This window comes from Phyllostomus discolor, chromosome 2 (genome assembly GCF_004126475.2).
Source record: "Phyllostomus discolor isolate MPI-MPIP mPhyDis1 chromosome 2, mPhyDis1.pri.v3, whole genome shotgun sequence".
In the NCBI taxonomy this organism is placed as follows: Eukaryota; Metazoa; Chordata; class Mammalia; order Chiroptera; family Phyllostomidae; genus Phyllostomus; species Phyllostomus discolor.
Genome location: NC_040904.2, coordinates 6,630,872 through 6,653,108, shown reverse-complemented (window position 1 = coordinate 6,653,108; position 22,237 = coordinate 6,630,872). Strand labels below are relative to the sequence as shown.

General features: G+C 52.4%; 1 protein-coding gene across 1 annotated transcript in view; it reads left to right on the top strand.

Moving 5' to 3' along the window:
• DSCAM (DS cell adhesion molecule) overlaps positions 1–22,237 on the top strand; it is a 532,016-nt gene that overhangs the window by 451,579 nt on the left and 58,200 nt on the right. The window contains exons 20-23 of the mRNA XM_036017445.1: positions 3,156–3,289; positions 17,835–17,988; positions 20,538–20,655; positions 22,008–22,171. Coding sequence (XP_035873338.1) covers positions 3,156–3,289; positions 17,835–17,988; positions 20,538–20,655; positions 22,008–22,171 — 570 coding nt within the window. The remainder of the gene's footprint in view (positions 1–3,155; positions 3,290–17,834; positions 17,989–20,537; positions 20,656–22,007; positions 22,172–22,237) is intronic.

The window sequence follows — 22,237 nt, the reverse complement described above, 5'->3', positions numbered from 1 at the left end:
GATCTGGCTTTCTGTCTGTCTGTGAACACAGGGCCACCGGTTCTGGATTCTAAAACGCCCCTGTGACCTTAGGACCGCTGTCCTTGTGGAGCCTGTAACCTGAGCAGAGCGGTGGGGAGGAGAACTCAAGCCAAACGCCATCTGTTAATTTTGCAGCTGTCACTTCCGCTGCGCGGGCAGCAGGTGGCTCCCGCCCTGACCCTCTTCCGTCAGAGTGAACGTCACACGTGTGTGAACAGAGGTGGTTGTTTATATTCAGAGGTTTCCAGAGTGTGTCCCTAAGGCGCGTGGCTCCGCAGGGCTGTCCGTGGGAAGAAGCCCGAGCACAGGAGGGGTCCCCTGTCCGGTGCTGTCTCCCCTGTGACCGACCGTCCCTTTGGTGGGGCGCCTGACAGCAGAGCCGAGTGAGGGCACAGTGAGCAGACGTGTCAGGTGTCCCCGAGCCCTCTGACTGACCCGTCAGTACCGCCGAGGGCCGCGGAGTCCCACGGCGCAGGGCCGTGCGGTGTCGGGCCCCGGGCCGCCCCAGGTGCGTCGGCAGCACAGCTCGCCAGGTGTCCCGGCAGGTCCTCTGCGGCAGGTCCTCTCCGGCAGGGAGTCCCAAGCTCCCTCCACCACAGTCGTGCTTGCCCAGGTCCCTGCGAAGTCCACCGCAGAGGTGCCCAGGGGTGAGCGAGAGGCCCAGTGGGGGGCTCCAGGCGCCCCACTCTGCTTCACCGGAGTTGTGTATCTGCTTCCCACATGACACTCCAGCTAACAAAGAGTCGTCTGCTCTAAAGAACACCGGGAAACCACTGCTCTAGCGGGAGCCAGGGCCGGAAACACCGGGCCCAGCGGAAACGGGAATCAAAGGGACGTGGGTGCACTGCTGGCTGCGGTGGCTGTAACGTGGGCGCGTCTACCCAACAGCATCAGCCTACGGCTCGGAGGGACTGCTGTGACATTGGGGCCCACGGGGGCCCCGTGGTGGATCACTCTGCACATGCATGGGTGCACGCACACAGCACGCCACTCACACACACCACACACATGCCCTAAACACATAAAACACAGCACAAACATACACACTATGCACACATACCACACACACAGGACATGCCAGGCACACACTATATGCACATGCCCTAAACACATACAACACCACACACACTACACACACCCTAAACATGTACAGCATACCACACGTGTACATACTACACACACACCCTAAACACACAGGACACAGCAGACACACACTACACACACATGCCCTAAACACATACAATACCACACACACACATTACGCATGCACCCTAAACACATACAACATCCCGCACATGTAGACACACACACACACACACCCCATAATAAACACACAGGCACAGGCACACCATAAACACACTCACAAAGACACCCAGACACAGGCACACCACACGCACAGTTGCACACACCATAAACACACACAGACACACGCGCACCAAGACCAGGAGGGACCACGGCGAACGGGGGGCCGGGCGCTGTGCCCGCCTGGCACTCGCTCAGACCCCTGCCGCACTTCACACCGAGGCGATGTTTGCTCAGGACGCCAGCTTTGACGCTGGGCATTACGATACGTTATCAGAGGCCTTAACTTATAGATTAGTGTTCTATGTGCTGTAATGATTTGCCGAGAACTTCCTTAAAACATACCCCTTTCCGTGGGTCAGGGCGCAGGGTCGAGTCAGCCGGGTCCCCTGCCCCGCAGGGTCTCATTGGCTGAAACCGAGGTGTCCACAGTCTGTGGCCTCGTCCGGGTTCAGGTCCCCTCCCAAGCTGACTGTGGCTTTGGGGAGGACACTGTCTCCGGAGCTCCCAGAGGCCGCCCTCTGCCCCTGCCACGTGGCCCCTCCGCAGCACATCACGTGGCTCCCTCAAGACCAGACAGAAAGAACCCAAAACCCCAGATCATCACGTAACAGTGCCCTGCGGGGGAAGAAGCGTGACACTCTGGGGACCTCCGAAGGGGACCGATGCTGTGGAACCACAGGGAGCCAGAGGGAAAGCCCGACCACTGGCCCGGCCAGCCCACCATGAGGGCTCAGGGACACAGGGGCCTTGCCCACCTGCTGACAGGGACGGAGGGAGGCGGGCAGAGAGCTCCGAGTCCTGGCCTTGGCAAACCGGACACCTCAGGGTCACTTCCTGCAGAGGGGGGCGGGAGGAGGCCGAGTGGGAGAGAGAAGGAGGTGAATGGGGGGCAGAGCAGGTCCAGGCCCCTGGGAAGCCGAGCGGAGGTGTCCCCGTAGGCTGGACAGGGAGCTCTCGTACCAGCAGTGCAGACGGGAGGGCCCGGCCAGTGGGGGATGGAGAGGGGAAGGTGGCCTGCAGCTGCCTTCCTCACTGCACAGCCGGGCAGGTCCAGAGTCAGAAATCCCACAGAGGACAGGCACGAACTCCTGAAGACGGCCCAGCTTCCGACACCTTCTCAGGAAAAGAGCAGTTGCCAGAACGTAATCCGATGACAGGGAATGCCTTCAGAAAAGACGTCCCCGACACACTGCCGTCAACCCTCGGATCTCACGGGATTCTGGCTGAACATGGGCCCCTGCAGGCCATGCGTGAGGACAGGGCTTCTCGGGGCTCGGAGAGACCACCTTTGTGGTCCCTAAGGCTGCTGCAACGAAGTGTCGCAGACCTGGCGGCTCTAGAAACAGAAATGTGCTGTCTCATGGTTCCGGTGGCCTGAAGTCCAAGATCAAGCCGTGCGCAGGGTCAGGTCCCTGTGGGGGCCGGAGGGAGAGCTGGCTCCAGGCCCCCCTCCTCTGCCGTCTTCTCCCTGGGATTTCCCGTCCCCTCCTCTCTGCGCATGTCTGCACCCACATTTCCCTCTTATCAATAAGGACACCAGTCCTGCGGGACCAGGGCCCCGGATGACCGCATTTCCACTCAATGACCCCTGTAAAGACCTGGTCTCCAGAGGAAGCCCCACACTGAGGTCCTGGGGGTCAGAGGCTCACCATAGGTGTTTTGAGGGGACACAGTTCAGCCCCTCACATGGATTCTCCGTGAGCTGAGCACAGAGAGTCAGGGCCCATCTGGCAGGGATGGGGGAGGGGGTCATGCTAGGCAGTGGGGGGCCTGAGCACAGGCGGAGGCTCCGTTTCCATGACGACTAAACTCCCGGCTCTTGTGTCCAGTTCCAGGCCCTCCTGCGGGCGTCAAGGCAGCCGCCGCCTCCGCCTCCATGGTCTTCGTGTCCTGGCTGCCCCCGCTCAAGCTGAACGGCATCATCCGGAAGTACACAGTGTTCTGCTCGCACCCCTACCCCACGGTAAGCCGGCGAAGGGCCGGGTGCCTTGCCCGCGTCTCTGGCCACCAGCCAGGGGGGCTCCTTGGGGACCGCTCTGTCATCCCCCTGTTTCCTGCCTGCTGGGGTCTTCCTGCTGGTTTCACTCCCCCCACCCCTGATGTCTCCACGCACCAAGCAACATCCTCATTTATACCTATTTGAAAATACACGTCCGAAGCATTATAAGGGATACAGTGGTCTAGAATTGTTGTCTATTTGGTGACTTCCCACGCAACTGCTGGCCTGCTCATCAAAACCGAAACCCAGGGGCCCTCAACTGGGCTTAATGGAGGGTCAGCACAGACCCTATCGATTCTGCCACTGGGCTCACCGCCAAACGCACCGCATGCCCTCGCCCCCTCCCCACCGTCTCCCCTGCCCCCAGCTCTGCCCCCACCCCCCCTCCCTCCCCTGTCCCATCCCCCACTAAGCAGCAGCCACAGGCAAACCCTCTTGCACCAGAGGGACTGGGACTCTTACAGGGACGAGAGCCCGCACAGCTCCCTGTAATGCAATGTGAAGTCCGAGAGCCGAGCACTTCCAAGGGCAGTGTTTGCTGTCGCCAGTGTGATTACCACGGCAGAACGCCCCCACGGTTCAGATGTCTTAGGCCAGATACAGAAGGGAAATTTCAGAGAAAAGAAAGCAAAACGGGTCATCAAAATTATGATGTTTTTATGGAAATGTCTATGACTTTTTCCGAGGTAGGTACCACGTCTGCTCCATCCTTGCGTCGCCCTGCCCTCCGCGCAGAACTCGGCCTGCCCGGCCGTTCCACGAGTGTCTGTGGGGCGGATGCGAATTCACTGCGGTTGTATTCTGGTGCACGTCTGAACTCGCAGTTCACCGTCGTCACTGTTTCAGGAGTGCCGTTCGGTGGCGCTGAGTACATGCGCACCCCTGCAGCCGTGCCCCTCACGTATCTCGGAACGCTCCTTCTTCCTCCGCCGCGTCTCTGTCTCCATGAAACCCAGCCTCCCACTCCCTCCCCGGACTCCTGGCACCCCCACCCTTCTACTTCCTGCCTGCGGGTCTGACCCCCCGCCCCCGGGGGCCCCTGTCCGTGGGACCCCACAGCGTTTGTCCTTGCGTGGCTGGCTCACTTCAGGCAACAACGTGATGTGTTCCAGGCTCATCCACCGCCCAGCGAGTGTCAGGACCTCCTTTTCACAGGGGACTGACATTCCCACCCTAGTTTATTGACCGATCTTTAATTACAGTGACACGTTTTCCCAAGTCTAGAGTCTGCAGGGGTCCCCAAGGCCTGCTGGCCTGTAGACAGTGGCCACAACCAGTGTTGGGGAGACAGGGGACCAGCGTGTGGCCCCTCACCGAGGTCCGGCCGCCTGCTGAAAATATCGAGCTGCGTGTCCTGCCGTTCACAGCTCCGTGGTAGCACGCCGGGGCCAAAGTAGAATTAAATGCGATATGGTCAGAGGTTTGGGCTCCAGAGCTTTTGGGGGGTTTTACCTGGTTTCAAACATGCCATTAATTCTCACCTGCTGGGCCCTACCGTCAACGCCCAGAGACGCAAAGCAGCGTAGAGGCCAAGATGAACTGCTGGGCGGCTGTCTTCCTCTGCCCGGGGCCGGTTCACCCAGGACCCCTCTCGTCAGCCCTGAGAGACACCAAAGTATTGTCACCATTTCACCAAAGAGAGACAGCGTTGCTGCTAAGTGAAGAAGGCCCGCACCCCAGGAGAATGTGAAATGCTTGTTTGTACTCATTCATTTAACCATCCATGCGCCGTGGGACTCGCGTGCTATGTCGAGTCCAGCGGGCGAGGAAGGAAGAGGCTGGCAGGGTGCAGAGCGCACCGGCGTCTCCTTCCGCTGCCGCCTGCCCCGTCTGGTCTTGACCTCCGAGCCAACACCTTCAACCTGGCCGATGTGACATTCGTCCTGAGTGGCTGAGGCTTAGAGGGGCAAGACGACCAAGCCCCTTGGTGGAGGCTGCGGGCGTATTAGTCCCCAGGCTACCAGCCTATGAATGCCATACAAAAAAAAAAAAAAAGGAAGAGTTACTATCCCGAAATCAAGATCACGCAGCATGTAGAACGAGAGAGAAATCACTTGCCCAGGGATTTCCGATCTCCGCATGCGCAGAACACTGGGCTCGGACCACCCACCACCTTCTCTGGTACATGCTTCCAACAGGCGACACCAGTGCGATCCGTCCGCCAGAAACGCTGGGAAACAACAGCTGACGTCTCACCGCGCTGGCGCCTCACAACCACCAGGGGGCGCCTCTGTGCTGCCTGCTGGCCACGTTCAAGGCCGCCGTAGGTCTCGGGAAGGGACCGTCACAGTGGCCGGTGGCCTCCTGGGCGGCCTCAGTGAAGGGAGGAGGCCCAAATCAGTTTCATTCCCTTTCTAGAGCCACACTGCTCCTCATCTACCTCGAAGATCAGTTAAGAGCACAGAGCCCGTGTTTGTGATAGGCTGTGCCGGTTTGAGCCGTTTTCGTTGACGGCAAAAATAGTGGGAGGTTCGGAGATGTCCCGCACAAAGCCTATGTTTGAATAAAAAATACCATTATAAGTCAAGGCCAGAGAGAGCTGATCCGCTTCTCTTCGAACATCCCATCTATTATTCTGCATCTTCCCTATGGAATTAATAAGAAATTATAAATCCCTATAGAAAGCCCCCCCTCCCCCATATTCACTTTCTGTGATTTTAAGTCAGGACACTGGGTCTATCAGATTTTCCAGAGCCTTTTCTGTTCCATGGCTGCCTGTGTGTCGGGATGACCACCAGGGGGCAGTCCTAGCCCTGCGTATGGATTTTTCCTGCTCCTGTCTCTGAGATGCCTTTTCTGCGGTGTGACTCCCCAGCGGAAGGCAGAGCGTGGGAGGGTAACCCGGGACGCAGCACGCCCTGTCATTTCGTCTCCTCTGTTCGAGTCCTCAGCTAACCTCCTGGCTGATGTCGGTGTTCCCTCAAGGCCCCCGAGTCATCCTCGCCCTTCCTTGTAAAGGGACTTTGTTGAAAGACACCGGCTCTTTTCTCTAACGGGGAACATCCCGTGTCTAACCAGACACATTTGCTTCGTGGTGTGCTCTCCATCCAGCTCAGAGAAAGATACTGGAATTCGGAACTCCTGCGTGGCCAGACAAGCAACTGCACATTCTCGCAAGGGTTGGTGGTCCCGAGGTGGAAGCGAGCAGACACTGGTCACCCGCCGTGAGGGGTGGGTACGTGCAATGGGACGTCAGCCTCCCCAGGCGGAGATTGGAACAGAAAAAAAACTCGCCTTCACTTGATTCTCGGACTCAGCCACATGCGCTTTGGACCATGGCTGTTATTTGCACATGTAACAGTTTGGATGACCGGTTCATGCACTGTGATAAGCATCAGAAATCCGAAGAAGCAAGCTAACCTTCTTGGGTCTTGGGAAGACAATCGCTAAGCTGGATTTTCTCTCTGGCACTCCTCTGTACGCGAAAGCAGGTGAAAACTGTTACAGAGTAAATACGCACGAGGGCATAGACATGTCACTTTTACAGTGCTGCGCTGATTCGAGCAGAGCTTGCAGGTGTGACACAAGGCGGCACAAACTCCTCGCTGGTGGAGGACACAGTTAGAAGGCCTGAAATAACGGCGTCACCGAGCTGGAGTCCACACCCGGTATTCTCGTTTCAGAGGGTAACGTTACCCACTTCTGCACGTAGTAGGTGCTGAAATGCTGTCGCTTAGTGAGCACGTGAGGACCTGCCCCTATCCTTTGCATCCAGGAGACTGCCAGCAATGAACTCTCCGTGATATGGCCCACAATTCAGGGTTAACAAGTCTGGGAATCAGGGAAGGTAACCTTCACCAAGGCGGGACAGCGTTGGGTCCAAGGCAGCCGGTGCCCGTCCGCTTCCTCACCCCCCCAAGGCTGCATTTACTAAAGCTGGGGTGGGGGGGGCTGAGGACCAGAGAGAGGGGCCTCAGAGAACCAGGAGTGGGACCTCAAGTCACGGGTGCTGCGGTGGTGGAATCAGGCAAGCCTCATCTAACTTGGCGTCTGCGCTGGCATAAAGGATGCCCCTTGCACGCTCACCGTCCCCCTCTCAGAAGTCACCACGGGCCTCCCCACTGGAAAACCCCACTACCTCTTAGGAAGAGGGGACGGTCTTCCTGTTTCAAGTTTTAGCATGACATTCTGTTACGTCGTGATTTATTTTTAAATTCGGTCTTTCTTACCTCCCGTTATTCTCTTATTCCCTGTCTTGGTTGCTTTCTCCCCCTGGTCACCCTCCCCCCCTTACATGTAGGCAGTTTCCAACCCTCGTCCTTTATCCTCTTCCCGTATTCCTTACTATCTCTGTGAATCCTTGGACCTGTTCTCATAGCTCAACAATCGCCCGAAGTTAAGGAGTTCAGAATTTTTATCTCTAACCCTGACCATCTTGGAGAACCAGCCGGTCTTCTGTTTTCAACTTCCCGCCCTCCTTGTCTTCAGGGAGACCCCACCCACCACATCCAGCATGTCCAGAACCAAACTCGTTCTCGCCCCCTTCTCTCCCGCTTCCCTACCAAGCTAATCATCTGGGAACCTCCTTTCCCTTCTGACTGGAAGCCGTGGAGCTACCTTTGACTCCTCCCCCACCACCCCCTCTCTGGTGGCCCGCCACGTCATTCCCTCACTTGCCCAGCACTCGGGTGCAGAGCACTACTCGGGGCGAAGGGCCGAGCCAAGTTCTGGATGCATCCATCGAGAGAACCTGAGTTACACCGTGTAACAAACAAGCCTAAAGTCTCAGTGATTTACACCAACAAAGTTGTTCTTCTCTCTCATTCACGTCCATCAGGAGCAGGTGATAGTTCTGTCCTGTGTGATCTTCACTCTGGGGGGGACCCAGGCAGGTTTCATGGCAAAGGGACAGCAGTCTCTGGACGTGGACATTGGCCAGAAAAGGTCACAGGATCTCACCGGCCACAGGGGAGCCAGGCAGGAAGCACCACCCCAGCGCACACCCACAGGACAGGAAATCAGAATGTTCAGAAAACAGCTCTAACAACAACCTCGGGGCTGCAGTGGCAAAGGACAGGGTGTCTTTCTTGAGTTTCTAGCTTGAGGGAGGGGGCAAGTTCCCAGAGATGGTCACCGTTCTACGTGGTGTGGCGAAGGACACAGCCATGGTGTGCACAGCACAGGGAGGCCCAGGAGCACAAGCGAGAGGGTTAGAAATGGTCTCCTGGGACGTGTGTCCAGCCCCGGCATGGAGGAGGGGAGGATTCCACCCGATGAAAGGGTGTCGTGACCAGAGGAAGCAGCATCCTCATCGTGACACCCGGTCGTGAGGACTCTCTCTCTGCAATACCTTTTGTTTTTAATATTTAAAATGACAGCTCACCCTTCGTATTATTCTATATCAGTGTCAGGTGCCAGGTGTCAGCACAGTGGCGAGATATTCCCTTTACCCCCCCCCCCCCCTTTCACACCCACTGAGTCACTGCTAAGCTGCTTCGAAGAAACCTGGTGTCACGCTGCAATGATGTTCAGCAAGTGTTGCGTTGAACTAAGTTTTATGGGTTGTGGCGGTGAGTCATCCCATTAGGTTGTATAATGAAATTCCTGCTCAATAAGGCAGGAAAGTGTGTGATCATCTTCCGGGATGCATTCCGTCTCAGGCGGCCTTTGATCCAATGCCTGTGCTTTTGCATCACTGACGCTGGTGATTTAATCCCTCCATGGTTCTGTCTATATGACCTCCTAATGGTGGGTGGCTTTTTTTTTCTGTAATGTCCAAGCTAGAAATGATGGAGATGCCACAAGCTGGCCTAAGAAAGCAGCCACGGTCCATTGACACAGGCGCAACTAATCACCTGCTCATCCGGCTTGGTTCGGTACCTCCATGTGGCAGGTGTGTGCTGGGTTCTCGGTGCCTTTGTGACCAACCAGGTCTTGCTCTAGTGCTCAGCACCTGAGCTTGCCCGCTTCTGGTTGGGGGGAAAAAAAGAACAGACAAGTTTCCTGGAGAGAAAGCTACTTCTGAGCGTCCCCGACCTATGGAAACCAATTCTGGTTTTATAGAAACTCTTGGGGAGTATATTCCTGAAGTTTCCTTGGAAATAACTTCAGTATTTCGTGGCCAGTTCTGGTGGGGATGGTTCTAAATAGTGTCCACATTTTTCACGTTGTCATTTACATCATTCTGTTAGACTGATTCTTTCAGGGAGCGGGGGGAAATTGCGTGTTATCTTTTATACTGTAGTCCCCTAAAATGGTCCTTCTTCCCCCCTTGAACTCATTTTCAACAAACCAGGCAGCAGCTGCTCAGTCTTTCTGCGGAATCTCGAGTTTAATTCTCCTCTGTGCTGAAGTGGTCCTTCAGGTTTATTGGCTGTCCAGGGCAGCTGCCCAGGTGCTGTAATGGATCAAAATGCAGGTGGCCTGTCCTCTCGAGCTGAGAGAAACCTTGGCCTTTAAAATCCCGAGCCCAATTTCGTACTTTATGAAGCACAAGAAATAAGAAACAAGCTCCCAGAATCTCAGCTGGAGCCCAGTCGCACGAGAGAGCCTGCCCAATTTTGCAGACAAATTGCCAATAAGTCTCCCGGCTTTGCGACGACGGCACTCATTCGGGCTGGACGCCGGGTTACGTCACCCTGAATGTGCCCCCCTCCCCCACTGCTGCTCCTGCTTCCCCTGAGCCACAGAGGACCATGCCCTTGGCGTCAACCTGCTTTGAAAAAGTCCAGCTTTGAAAACATCTTACCTTTTTTATTTGGCCAGACATGCGGTACCATTTATTGAAGGGACTGAACTGGCTTCAAATATTTTTCAATTAAGACTTAATGAAAACCGCTATTTTTTCCAACACTGTATGTTATGCTATGTTCCTTGTATCGCTAAGAATACACAGTCTCACTAATTTCTTCCCCCCTGTGAGAAATTATGCGATGCCAAACGGATGTCTTTTTGCAGAATATGTTGAACAGGTGATCACAGTCGAGTTGAATCAATAAAGAACCTTTACAGACAGATCACTGGCATGGCAGAGGCCATGAGAACAGAGAAGAGAGGAGGCAAAACCGCAGGAAACGGAGGGGATTTTGTTAGAAAGAGTCCGGGAAACCCAAGGCTCCCGGCACGTCAGTCCGGCTAACTGGGCCACGCCCCGATCTCAACAGTGACACAGGGAGCCTGGCTCCCGTCACGCGCTTTCTGGATATCGACTTTCATTCACTTGCAATACATTATACCAGTGATTTTATTTTGGAAGGCCAAAAAATGAAGCATGCTACATTTGGAAAGCTTTATATATATATATATATATATATATATACACACACAATAGCAACTGCAGAGCTCTCAGTGAGGTGCAGAGGAAACCACCAAGACTGACTCGGATAAAACAAGTATTTTCAATACACTATTTTTTCCAGAAGCACGGGGCACCCACCATATCCCTTGAGGGAGGTCTTTGGGCTATATTCTAGAGATGAAAATAGTGAAATAAAGTGAAAATAAATTGAATCGAAATATATTATACATAAGAATTTTAAAAACAGAGGCAAATCTTAATTGATACAGCTAATTGCCTCTTCTTAAGGTAAGCCAGGCCATTGTTCTGCCACTAAAAAGAAAAAAAAAATGTATGTTTTGAAAGTGCTATTGCCCAGTCATTAAAAGAGCTGTCCGTTGTGTTCATCCTGCTTTGGGGCAGGTATCTTACACACTCGCTGCTGGGAGCACCCCATCTACGAAATCAGGGCATCCGAGTTTTTTCGTTTAAACTGTATGTTAACGAGTAGGAGTAGCCCTTTTTAGAGCACTATAGTTCTTTGATAGAATTAGTTCTTTTATTAAAAAAATTAATTAGAATTTTAAGTGGAGTTTTTTAATCTCCGTCAGACGCACTGAATAATTTGATCCGAGCACCCTGCTCTCAATACGACACACGTTGCCTGGGGTCATCTCGGGTAGCAGTTAGTGGGTCCCAGCTCCGCAGGGCTCTGGCCCAGGGCCCCAGGGAAACGTGGAGGAGGGAGGGGGAGGCAAGCACCGTGCTCAGAGGGCCCCCGGAGGACACACAAGACCACGTACCCAGGTGAAATGCGGATGAGGATCTCGTAAGACACACGTAAACCAAGGGCAAATGGGGCGCTGGACGGAGGGGATTGGAGAAGCTTCCGAGCCTTGGCAAGTTCATCTGTGGAGCTAAACAGCTGCAGAATTTGGAGGTGAACTCTGCAGTTCTTGGGGAAACATCCAGTTTTACAGAAGTTACCAAAGAGCCTTTCAAGGAACTCGCGGTGGCTAATTTTATCTCATTTACTGGTTTAGACCCATACGGAGAAAGATGGCACGAAAACCATGAGGCAAAATGATTCTGGAAAGTATTTAAGTGAAAGAGGGTCTGGAAGACACTGTTCCCAGGCTTTCCGTGGGGTGACATTGGAGCAGGAGAACCTTCCAGCGACCTTGACATTCTCTGAGGAGCACACTGTCACGTGCCTTAGAAACCCATGCTGCACCCGCCAGCCCCAAAGCAACGATGCAGACAGGCAGGGCACTTGAATGCAAGCCGCCCGCCTGGCTCGGGCGTTGCAACCTTCATACCATCACCGGCATTTTCCCCTCTGGGTGCAGCTTTACGGAGGCGAACATGTCAGAAGTCTTATTTTTAAAAAGTCAAACTCATACAGTTTTCATTTATTTTCCTAGGCATTTTGCCAGTACTAATCATGTCCTCCACCACAACAGGAATAGTTTTAGAAAGGGAATTCAAATGATTTTATTTCTAGATTTTAGCAGAAATGCGTCAGAGTCCTGCTTTGCCCATTTTAATTAATCCTCCGTTTGCGGGGCGGTGACCATTTCTTGTTCCCTTGGGACAGGACTTTCCTTGTAATTTACACGCAGGAATTGAACTCCATGTGTTCAAACTCAGCATATACTCCTGTGGTCTCGCCGTTACTCAGCCTGGCACTAAGAACCCTTGCACAAATGGTCTTGCCACCCCCCAAAGCGGAGGTGTGCAGGGCAGAAAGTTTGGATGGCTGGCCCCGGTGTCCTGTGCCTCTGGCCACTCCTCGTCAGCCACGGCCTCCGCACATCCAGTGGAGCACTGTTGGCATGACACTGAACCACAAAAACCAGGAACGGAACGTTTATAGGTATGGTATTGGGAATAGCTCAACAGATAGACTATATAAATGTTTTACATCTTAAACGTGTGTCTCCAAAAGAGTACCAAAGCCTTCCCTCACGGACAGCATGGATTGTTCCTGTTATGGGACTTCAGCCACAGAGAAAAGTCTGCTCTCCTTACTCCGTGATCTGTGATGCACCAAGAAATAAGCGTCTTGGCTGCCACGTAGAACCGTTTCCACTGAGAGTGGTTAATTGATAAATGTTAGGTTAACTGCGGGTTCTGATAGAATTAACATGTTTAAATACTTAGATGAGGAAGAACTGACTTTACCCAAGTGGCTAGCAGCCGTGTATGACAGACACAAGCTAATTGGCAACCCCAGTCCGCAGACGCCTGGTCTCCTTCATCACCGCCCGGGGGAGCAGAGCCGTCACGAGCTGTGGGCAGAATCCCGGTCAGGAGCCACGGCTGCGCAAGTCAGACGCCTGGCACCCACACTTCCATCGTGCTGGTCATCCCTGTGTCTGCGGAGGTCAGGAACTGACGCTAAGTCTGCCCTTACGACAAGTGCATAGCCCAGTTATAGTCACAGATTCAAGATTATTTCACATGTTGGGCACAGTACAATCTCCTAGAATGGCTGATATCCATGTCAACTCTGCAGATGACAAGCCTAGCGAGTTCGAAATCTACTAGGAGAAAATTAAATATTTCGGTATTTAAATATTGAGAAAAGTGTCTTCCTCCCCTTCCACAAAGGTCTCCTTCTGCCATGCTTGGTTCATCAATCCGTAAGAACCACCGGAAGTTTGCTTTGCAATACGCCACGGTCCTCCGTGTTGTCGCCTTTGAGAGCCAGGTTTGGCCTGGTTTCCTTCTACCCCTCCGTGCCTGCGTAGCGCCTCAGAGTCCCAGAGGTGCCCACCCAGCTGCAGTATCGGGAGACACCTGGAAATAAAACCGATCTCTTCTCATTGAACATTCCCAGGATTTGGAAGGCAGGGTCTCATGATGAAATGCATGTAGAAATTAGCAAGTCCACTTAAACACGGTTAGAGCGTTATATGGGAAAATCTGGTATCCAATAAACAGACAATTCATGAAATGTAAATGTAATCCTTGCTAGTGTAGCTCATTTGAAAATGCCAAGGAAACGTTCCATGAGAAGGCAACCTAGGTCAGTGCTCTTTCACAGAACAGGCATTTGGGGCTGGGCATTAAAAAGGATTTCATCAGATTAGCTTTACTACCCCAAGTGAGCTTCTGATTCATTTTCCCATTTTACTCTTTTTCTCTTACTTAATGCCACCTCTTGAGCATGTGCAATTGTTGAATCGTGCGCCATTTACAGATAAGTGATGCGGTTTAAAGTGAAGAGTAGGGAGTGGGCAGCACACCCCTATACTGGAGGCGTCTCGGGCCCGCCAGCATCTCTCTTGAGACACCCAGTCTCGCACTCGCCTGCAAGACCTGCATGCAAGCGTCCCTCACCCACCGGGCTGGGGGTGACAGCCCGTCCCGGCACAGCCTTCTCTCCTGTCGTGAGCACGGCTGTGACTAGCCCTTAGCCTTCTCAGGTGTGACTCACCGATCTCTCTGTCCTTCCAGACTCCAAGCTCTCTGAGTGGTTTCCCCGGAGTCCAACCCCCCTCTTACCCCTGGGTAATAAAAAGCAAACCTAGAAAGCCGCTAGAGAAAGACACGTTATGCACATATACATCTCCCAGTGCGGATAGCCTACTGCTGACTCAGCCTCCTATGGGGCCCAGAGATGGACACCGGGCAGACCCCGAGTAGCGGGTCTCACATTTCTTGTTAGGAAAGAAGGCACTGCCACCTTTGGGACCATTGTCACCTTTTTTTTTAAAGATTTTATTTATTTATTTTTAGAGAGGGAAGGGAGGGAGGGAGAGAGAGAGAGAGAGAGAGACATCAATGTGCGGTTGCTGGGGATTATGGCCTGCAACCCAGGAATGTACCCTGGCTGGGAATCGAACCTGAGACACTTTGGTTCCCAGCCCACGCTCAATCCACTGAGCTACGCCAGCCAGGGCTCCATTGTCACCTTTTAAGGCTATTGCTAAAACTGCAAGACAACAGCAAAAGTCGCATTGTATATCTAGTTACACAGATTACAAAGAAAACAAATCATTCATAACACTTCAGCTGTTTAAATTGTTCAGTCGGTGGCTTTCTCCTCACTCTTCTCCGGAGACCGAAGACACGGTGCCTGGTCGTGGTGGCCACCAGGGGACGTGGCGGCACCGAAGGTGGCCGTGCCCTGCAGCAGACCCTCCCAAATAACCAGCAGGGGCCTCGGAACAGCCTGATGGTGCCTTTCCCTCCGAGTCCGTAAAGAACTCATTCCCACTGGAGGATGTCTTTATAAATAAGCCTTTTTTCCTTTAGCTTTGGGTCAATCTTCTAGGTAAATGGTGAAACAAGTATTGTTGCATAGGAAATCACATTTTTTTCATAGATTGTAGTCATGCCTTGGGTTGCAGGTAAAAATTAAATATCAACAAAAATGCTTATTTTGGAGGTAGTCAAGGATGAATTGTACCTAATGGGATACTTCCTGAGTTTTGACTAAAAGCTATGTGTTCATCACAGGAAGTCCTTATTTTGTAAATATATTTTAATGCTCTGTTGATGCTTAATGTTCAGTAAGAGCAATTGTTATAATGGGCACATCATTAACCTTTGTGAAATTAATGTGGCAACCACATTAATAGCCTTGGAACATGGTGGAATACAAGTACACACAGTACAGTCTTGGGGTTGTCTCCTCATTCTTCTGGGAAACAAGCCAGATTCCCTCTGATTTTCCAGAGGGATTAGTTCTGAATACAAGACAGGTCTGGTGTGTGCAAGGGGTGGGGCCTGGGGCGCACTTGAGTGTGCATGCACATCTGAGGCATCTGTGCAAGAGCCTGTTTTCTCCCCTTACTCATATGACAATGCACAGTTCTCTGACATTATTTCTGGTTGAGGAAGCATAGAGTTGACGGCAATTAGAGGTCCAGTGAGCAGTCGCGTCCCCAGTGTAATTGCAGGGTTGGTGTGGAAGGTCACGCAACCTACAGACCCACAGAGCTTCACTGAGCAGCTCAGAAGGGTAAAAAGAAATCCTTCCCATGCATGGCCACTCGTAAGCGGCAGCGTGGGGAGCGGAAACAGCTCTGGCCTGGGGTCCAGGATGGAGCTGGAGCCTCTGGTCACCCTCGTCCGGCACTGTGGCCTCCGTGGGTCACTTACTGCACCGTAGTTTTCTCGCCTTAGCCAGATTTGACTTCTTAAAAATCCACGCTGGGTGGCTTATGCAATAGATATTTATTCCTCATAGCTCAAGAGGCTAGGATGTTTGAGATCCAGTGTCTGGTGAGGATCCACTTCCAGGTTTTTCATTATGTCCTCACGAAAGAGAAAGAGAGAGAGAGACAGAGACAGAGAGAGAGACAGAGAGAGAGACAGAGAGAGAGAGAGAGAGCGCCCTAGCTCTGGTCTCTTTAGGCCCTTGCAAGGGCACGGATCCAATTGCCCCCCAAGGGCCCCACCGCCGAACACCAGCACATCGGGGAGCAGGACTTCACCACATACGTGTGGGAGAACACACACGCTCAGTCCCACGCATTCCGCGTCTGTCCAGGGGGTGTCGCAGCAGCCTACCTGCTTCGTGCGGCTTCTCTAGGGAGGACGTGACCTGTCTCAGTCCATCTTCCGTTCCACCAGTTTCTACTTCACGTAACTGGACGCTTTGTTATGAAGTTCGTGAATGTTTAGGATTGCTATGGCTTCTTGATGACTTAACCCCTCCATCGTTCTGAAATTACCCTCTTCATCACTGGGAATATTCTTTACTCAGAAGTCTGCTTTGTCTAATATTAGTACAGCCACCCCAGCTTTTTAAATTAGTGTCAATAGGAGATCGCTCTCCTGTCCTTTTCTTTGTAACCTCCTGGCGTTTTTGTATTTGAGCATCATGTCTTAATGCATATAGTTGAGTATGGCTTTTATATCCAGCTTCACAATCGCTGCCTTTCATTAGGATTTTAAATCATTTATACCTAATACCATTATTGATATATTGGTGTAGGTTTAAATCCATAACCTTGCAACTCAGCCTTTTATATCCTATTTGCTTTTTTTTTTTACAGTTTTTCTGCTTTCTTTGGATTAACTTTGTATTTTTAATCATTCATTTTATTCCTTTTGTTGACTCATTAGCTTTATTTCACTCTCTGTCATTTATTTTTATAATTTCCAGTGGTTCCTTAATAGCATATAACTTTCATTTATCACATTCTACTTTGAAGTGATTTGCTACACCTCACATGTTTTCAAAATGTATCCAAGTTAAGCATGGATGAGCACCTCATTCCTTTATTTTGTTGAATGATACCCCATTGATTGGATACGACACATTTTGTCTCTTCATTGGTCGATGGATATTTGGGTTCTTTATAGCTGAAAAAAAATTCTTGGATGTGAAACATTGTGAATTTTACCAGGTTGGGTACTGCAAATTTTTATTCTTATAAATATTTTTTACTTTTGTTTTGGGATACACTTAGTGAATATTTAATTTTTATAAACCTTGCTTGTAATATTTGCTAGGCAATACCAGCGCGGTTTAATCTAGTGCTCATGATTCCCTGCGGCTGAGCTAAGGCCCCATGCACTCGACCCAGTGCCTGTGAATCTCCAGGGAGTGCAGTCTGGCTGGTGAGAGCCTGGAGGGAATGCCAGGTTCTGGGACCTCCAGTCCTTCCAGGCGGTTCGCTCCTGGCCTCAGATAGCTCCTCACACCGGCGCACAGGTCTGCTCAGCTGCGTGTGCGGGTGGGACCCGCCTCAGCTCCTCCGTGTCCTCTCTCTGAGCAGCTCCCCTCCCTCCTGTCGCCATCCAGGGACCCAGTTCCCTCCCCATCTCTCAGTCCCATCTCCTCAACTCAAGGCGGCAGCCAGCTCCTCCTGGGCGCCCTGCCCTGTGCCTCAGCCTGGAGACTCGCTCCCAGAAACCCAGAAACGGGCAGTCCCTGCAGTCACAGGCCTTGCCGCCTTCGTTTCTGTATTTCACAGATACTGCCCTCCGGGACCTGGTGCGTGCGCACCGCCTCTGAAGCTGGTGTTCTCTGGTTGTTTCCGGTAGGAGGGTCAGTCTGGTCCTTGCTGCTCCATCTCGGCTGAAAACACACGTGCGGTCTGCTTTCACAGTTAGAAGGGTTCAACGGCTGCCAAAGCCACTCCATAGCGAAATGTAGACTATGGGGTGATAGGTGTAGCTCCAGAGTAGACAGCGAACCCGGCCTTTTAGAAAAGGAATCAGTTGCGGGCTCTGTATCTGATGACGCAGAACACGCGATAACCACTCTTTCAGGGAAGCCACTGGTGCCTTCTGCCTCCTTGAATGTGGGAACGTTTCTGTCTCCTCTCACAGGTGATCAGCGAGTTTGAAGCCTCTCCCGACTCGTTTTCCTACAGAATCCCCAACCTGAGCCGGAACCGGCAGTACAGCGTCTGGGTGGTGGCCGTGACCTCGGCGGGGAGAGGCAACAGCAGCGAAATCATCACGGTGGAGCCGTTAGCCAAAGGTGCGCCACCCGGGGCGGGGCCGCGTCTCCCCCTGCGTCTCGGCTGTTTTTAAGTCTCTGCTCCACCGGAAATGAAGCTTGCCACGCCCCAAAACATCAAGTAAACCGCAATAGCACACGTGATCGCATTTCAGCCCTAGAAATAGTGCTGCTGCTAGCGGGCGCTGGGCTTTTGTGAAAATCGGGAAAGGGTGCCGCTGGAGGTGAACGCAGTGCTAAGGGGGCGTGGCTTTACGGCTCCAGGCGTCCTTGGGAAACGCGGGAAAAGGAGCCTCCACTCACCCCTGCGAGTAGGTGAAAGGCACCGCCCATCGGCTTCCCGAGTTAGTGCTCCTTCCCTCAACATCACGTGTCCCACTGCTTAAAGGGACATGTCTGTATTGTCCCTTGTCCCAATACATGTCTGTATTGATCTATCAAATCTGGAACCTTGCAGATACGAGAAAACCATTTGCTCTTCTCCTATTGATCGAATGCTATACACAAAGACCTTAAGTAGCCGTGGGCAGATGAGCCACCGAACAAAAAGTTCCTGGAAGTCAGTAGGATGGATAGCTTCACACTGAGGTGTCGGGCTGATTCTCAAAGACACATACATGCGGATGCAGAATACTCCTGTTCTGCTTCTGGTCAGGCTGCCATCCCGTGCTTAGGGTCCCCCTAAATTACCACTCACCATCAGTAAATGTACTTATGTCGCCATTCCCGGCCAGCAGGAGAGGCCCCTTGACTTTGGAATATACCACGTTGGCAATTACTGATAAGGCTTAGAGGTGCCTGAGAGAGAAAATAAACATCCCAAGATTCCAGTGTTACCGCGACGAGCTCTTGTGCTTGCAGCCGAGATAGCTACAGATGAGGCAGAATGAAACTAATGGGGGGGGAGGGGCAGAGTGGCATCGCATGTTGATGCAGCTAGAAAATAGTCATACCGTTGGAAAGAAAATCAATTAGTGCATCTTTTTCGTCGATTGTACTCTTCTTAGGTCACGATAGCCAGCCACCCCTCAGGTTCAGAAAACAGTGCTCATCGGTGGGCGTAAGGACCGCGCTGGGGGACTGAAAACGAACTGTAGCACAGACGTGGAGTTAGCACCAGCTTTGCCTCTTTGCCGCTGTTGTGCATCCGATGCGATGTCCCCAGACACAGCCGGAGGTGGCCTGCCTGGCGAATGTGTTAGGACGGGAGCTCCTCAAAGGGGTCCCAGCTGATAACTGGCCACTTCCACAGGAGGACGACTTGTCTGGGAGGTGAAATGCCATTTGGTTATTTAGTAAATGATTTGGGGTGTCTGCTGTATGTCAGGCACCATGCTAGGGATACAGGGGTGCCTGGCTGCGGAAGCAAACACCCCGAACGTTTTAGCGGCTCAATGTAATAGCACAGTCAGTCCAACACAGATATTCCTGGACAGGTGGGCGCTCTGGGTGGCATGTTCCAGGTGGCGACTCAGGGGTCCAGGACCCTTTTATCTTAGGGTTTCACATCCTGGGGTCCTTCACTCCCCGGGAGCGAAGTGGATGGGGAAGGGGGAGCATCAAGGCTGGAGCGAGGTCCCAAACCCCAAATGGTGCAGGGGTCCCAACACCACTTCCATCTGTGGGGTTCCAGAATCAGATCGGGGCCACATTCCACCTGCGGTCTCCATGTCTGTGCCCCTGGCCAGGCTGAGCCTCTGGCGGGGGGCGGGTGTCTCCAAAAGCTGTGTGTCCCAGTGCAGGGCAAGGTCAGGCCGATAGCTTTGCCCCTAGCAGACTGTAGCTCCATGCTTCTGTCAGCTTGGGTCTCACTCAAGAAGGTGGAGCAGGAACCTTCCGTGCTGGGCCTCGCCGGTCTGCAAGGAGGGCCCTGCTGCCTGTCACAGGTCAGCTGCGTTTTCTCCCCTCCCCCTTCCGGGTCCCCCGGCTCCTTCGGAACAGGGCAAGTGCCAGAGGCCCTGGCAGATGCTCTGGTTCCTGCAGCGGCATCGCTGCCCCAAGCAAACACTTGTTCCTCCAGAGAGGCCACTCTGAGACGGTTCCTTTTCCTTCACGCCTGTGCTGCAGATCAAGTTGACGTAATAACGTCAGAGAAGCACCACAAAATTGATAAACGGAAGTGGTTTCCATTTACCTTCTTCCTGCCTGTTGAAACTTTATGTTTTGTACTGCCTGTTCTCTTTGATATTAAAAGTGTATTTTAATGTGCAGTTGGGGGAGTTGAGATAAATTGTTTAATAAAGTGTTTTGAAAAATAATTGGGCTCATCGAAGACACAGCTTGGAGCTGTGGGGCTGATGGAGCCCCAGATATTTAATTCGGGCTCTCGCGTTTAGTCAAGAGAAGGGAAAAATGCCACAGGAGGGGTTTGGGGCCGTTTGCACGTTCTTGCAGTGATAATCCCTGACATGGCCCTGGTGCGAGTGCATGGCGTCACCAGGTGGGATGTTACTTAGCAGGCTGCGCTCCCCTTTCCGGCGGGGCGTGGCTGTATTGGGCGAAGTCGTTTTGACCTATTGTGTAGACAAGCCTGAGAGTTCACTGAGCTGCTTCTCTGTCTGGTGCTCCAGCTCCGGCCCGCATCCTGACCTTCAGCGGCACCGTCACGACTCCGTGGATGAAAGACATCGCCTTGCCTTGCAAAGCCGTGGGGGACCCTTCGCCGGCAGTGAAATGGATGAAAGACAGGTAACCAGTAACCCAATGTATGCCCGGAGTGCACGACAGCCCCACGACAGCCCATCAGAGACACTGCGTTGGGTGCGGTGGTCTAATTTTGTAATCATTTACCCTGGTGAAAGCCAGGACACCTACCAACTCTGCTCAGACGCAGAGGATGGAGGAGCGGAGGGACCTCGGCTTTAACATTCAAAGGAGCGGATGTACTATGTAAATCCTTGCTCATTCGGGGCCTTTAAACTCATAACAGAACGCTTGCAAGGAAAAGAGTCCAATCAACCCGATATTCTCTGTGAACGTTTTCTGTGCCTTCTCGTGTAAATGTCTCCTGTAACCGAGGGGAAGGCGTCCAAGGTCACGTGAGACTTAGCACTTTCTCTTCGCCTTCTGAGGTAATGGACAGACGAGTCCTAATTCAAATGCTCTGAGAAGTCACTGTAAGGAAGGCAATCCATCAGGACTCGGCTCCTGTGAAACCTGGTTTTCCACACTCAGTAGTCATTGTTAAAATAATAGCAGCGAAGACAGCAGAGCGAAGGTGGATGAGATGCTTTGTGCTGGTATGACTTTTTTAAGTGCTCCATCTCTATTCAGAGGAAGGATTTAGGGTACAAAGGGCTGACAATTCACCAGCGAGCATGGAGATTTGATGTAGAAAGGATTCAGAAGAGCACCTATTTCCTGATAAAAGCACTTAAAAGATATCAACTCTAGAAAGCATGGTACTTGGTCCAGGGACCATCCCTCTCCTCTCTGTTAAAGACAGTTCACCCAGAGGAAGCTCCCAAGGCCAGGCAGTATTCTCCCTGACTTCGGGATGACCCCACGTGATTGGACAATTGCCACCGGGGCCTTGGCCCCAGTTGTGATGGCGATGGGACGCCCTTCACACCAGGGGCAGCGCATCCCCCCTTGACATACCCCAGTCCATTTCAATGTCAAAGTCATTACAACTCTAACTTGAAGTGACTCTAGAAGAGATTCTAAAATTTAGTTGTCCGCGTATGGCTTAGTCAAAGTGTCACTTCTCCCCGTGAAAGGAATCCCCAAAAAGAGCGCATCCCGGGTGCCTACGTGGCGGAGGAGGGGGAGGCCCACGGAGGACAGGACAGGCATGGACACACGCGAGGAGCAGCACGCAGGCCCTCGACGGGACCTCACTTCAACACAGCGTTCTTTATAGAGAGCACATGTCAGCTGTCCGATTGGTCTCATGATGTAGTAATCACAGTTTATTTCTTAAGAATGCAAGCTTCCAAATGCATTGCGTGCTTCAAAGAGAGTCTTCATGCTCTTCCCCAACCTCAGCTAATTTGGATTGTAATTTCTTTAATCTGTGCCTTCTTCTTCCTGTGAGGCAGTAACGGGACACCCAGCCTGGTGACGATTGATGGGCGGAGGAGCGTCTTCAGCAACGGGAGCTTCGTCATCCGCACGGTGAAGGCGGAGGATTCCGGCTACTACAGCTGCATCGCCAATAACAACTGGGGATCCGATGAAATCATTTTAAACTTGCAAGTACAAGGTACAAAACTGTTGGGACTTTTTGTAATCGTATTTTTTGTACGCCTGCCTACAGGCAAAGGGTAAA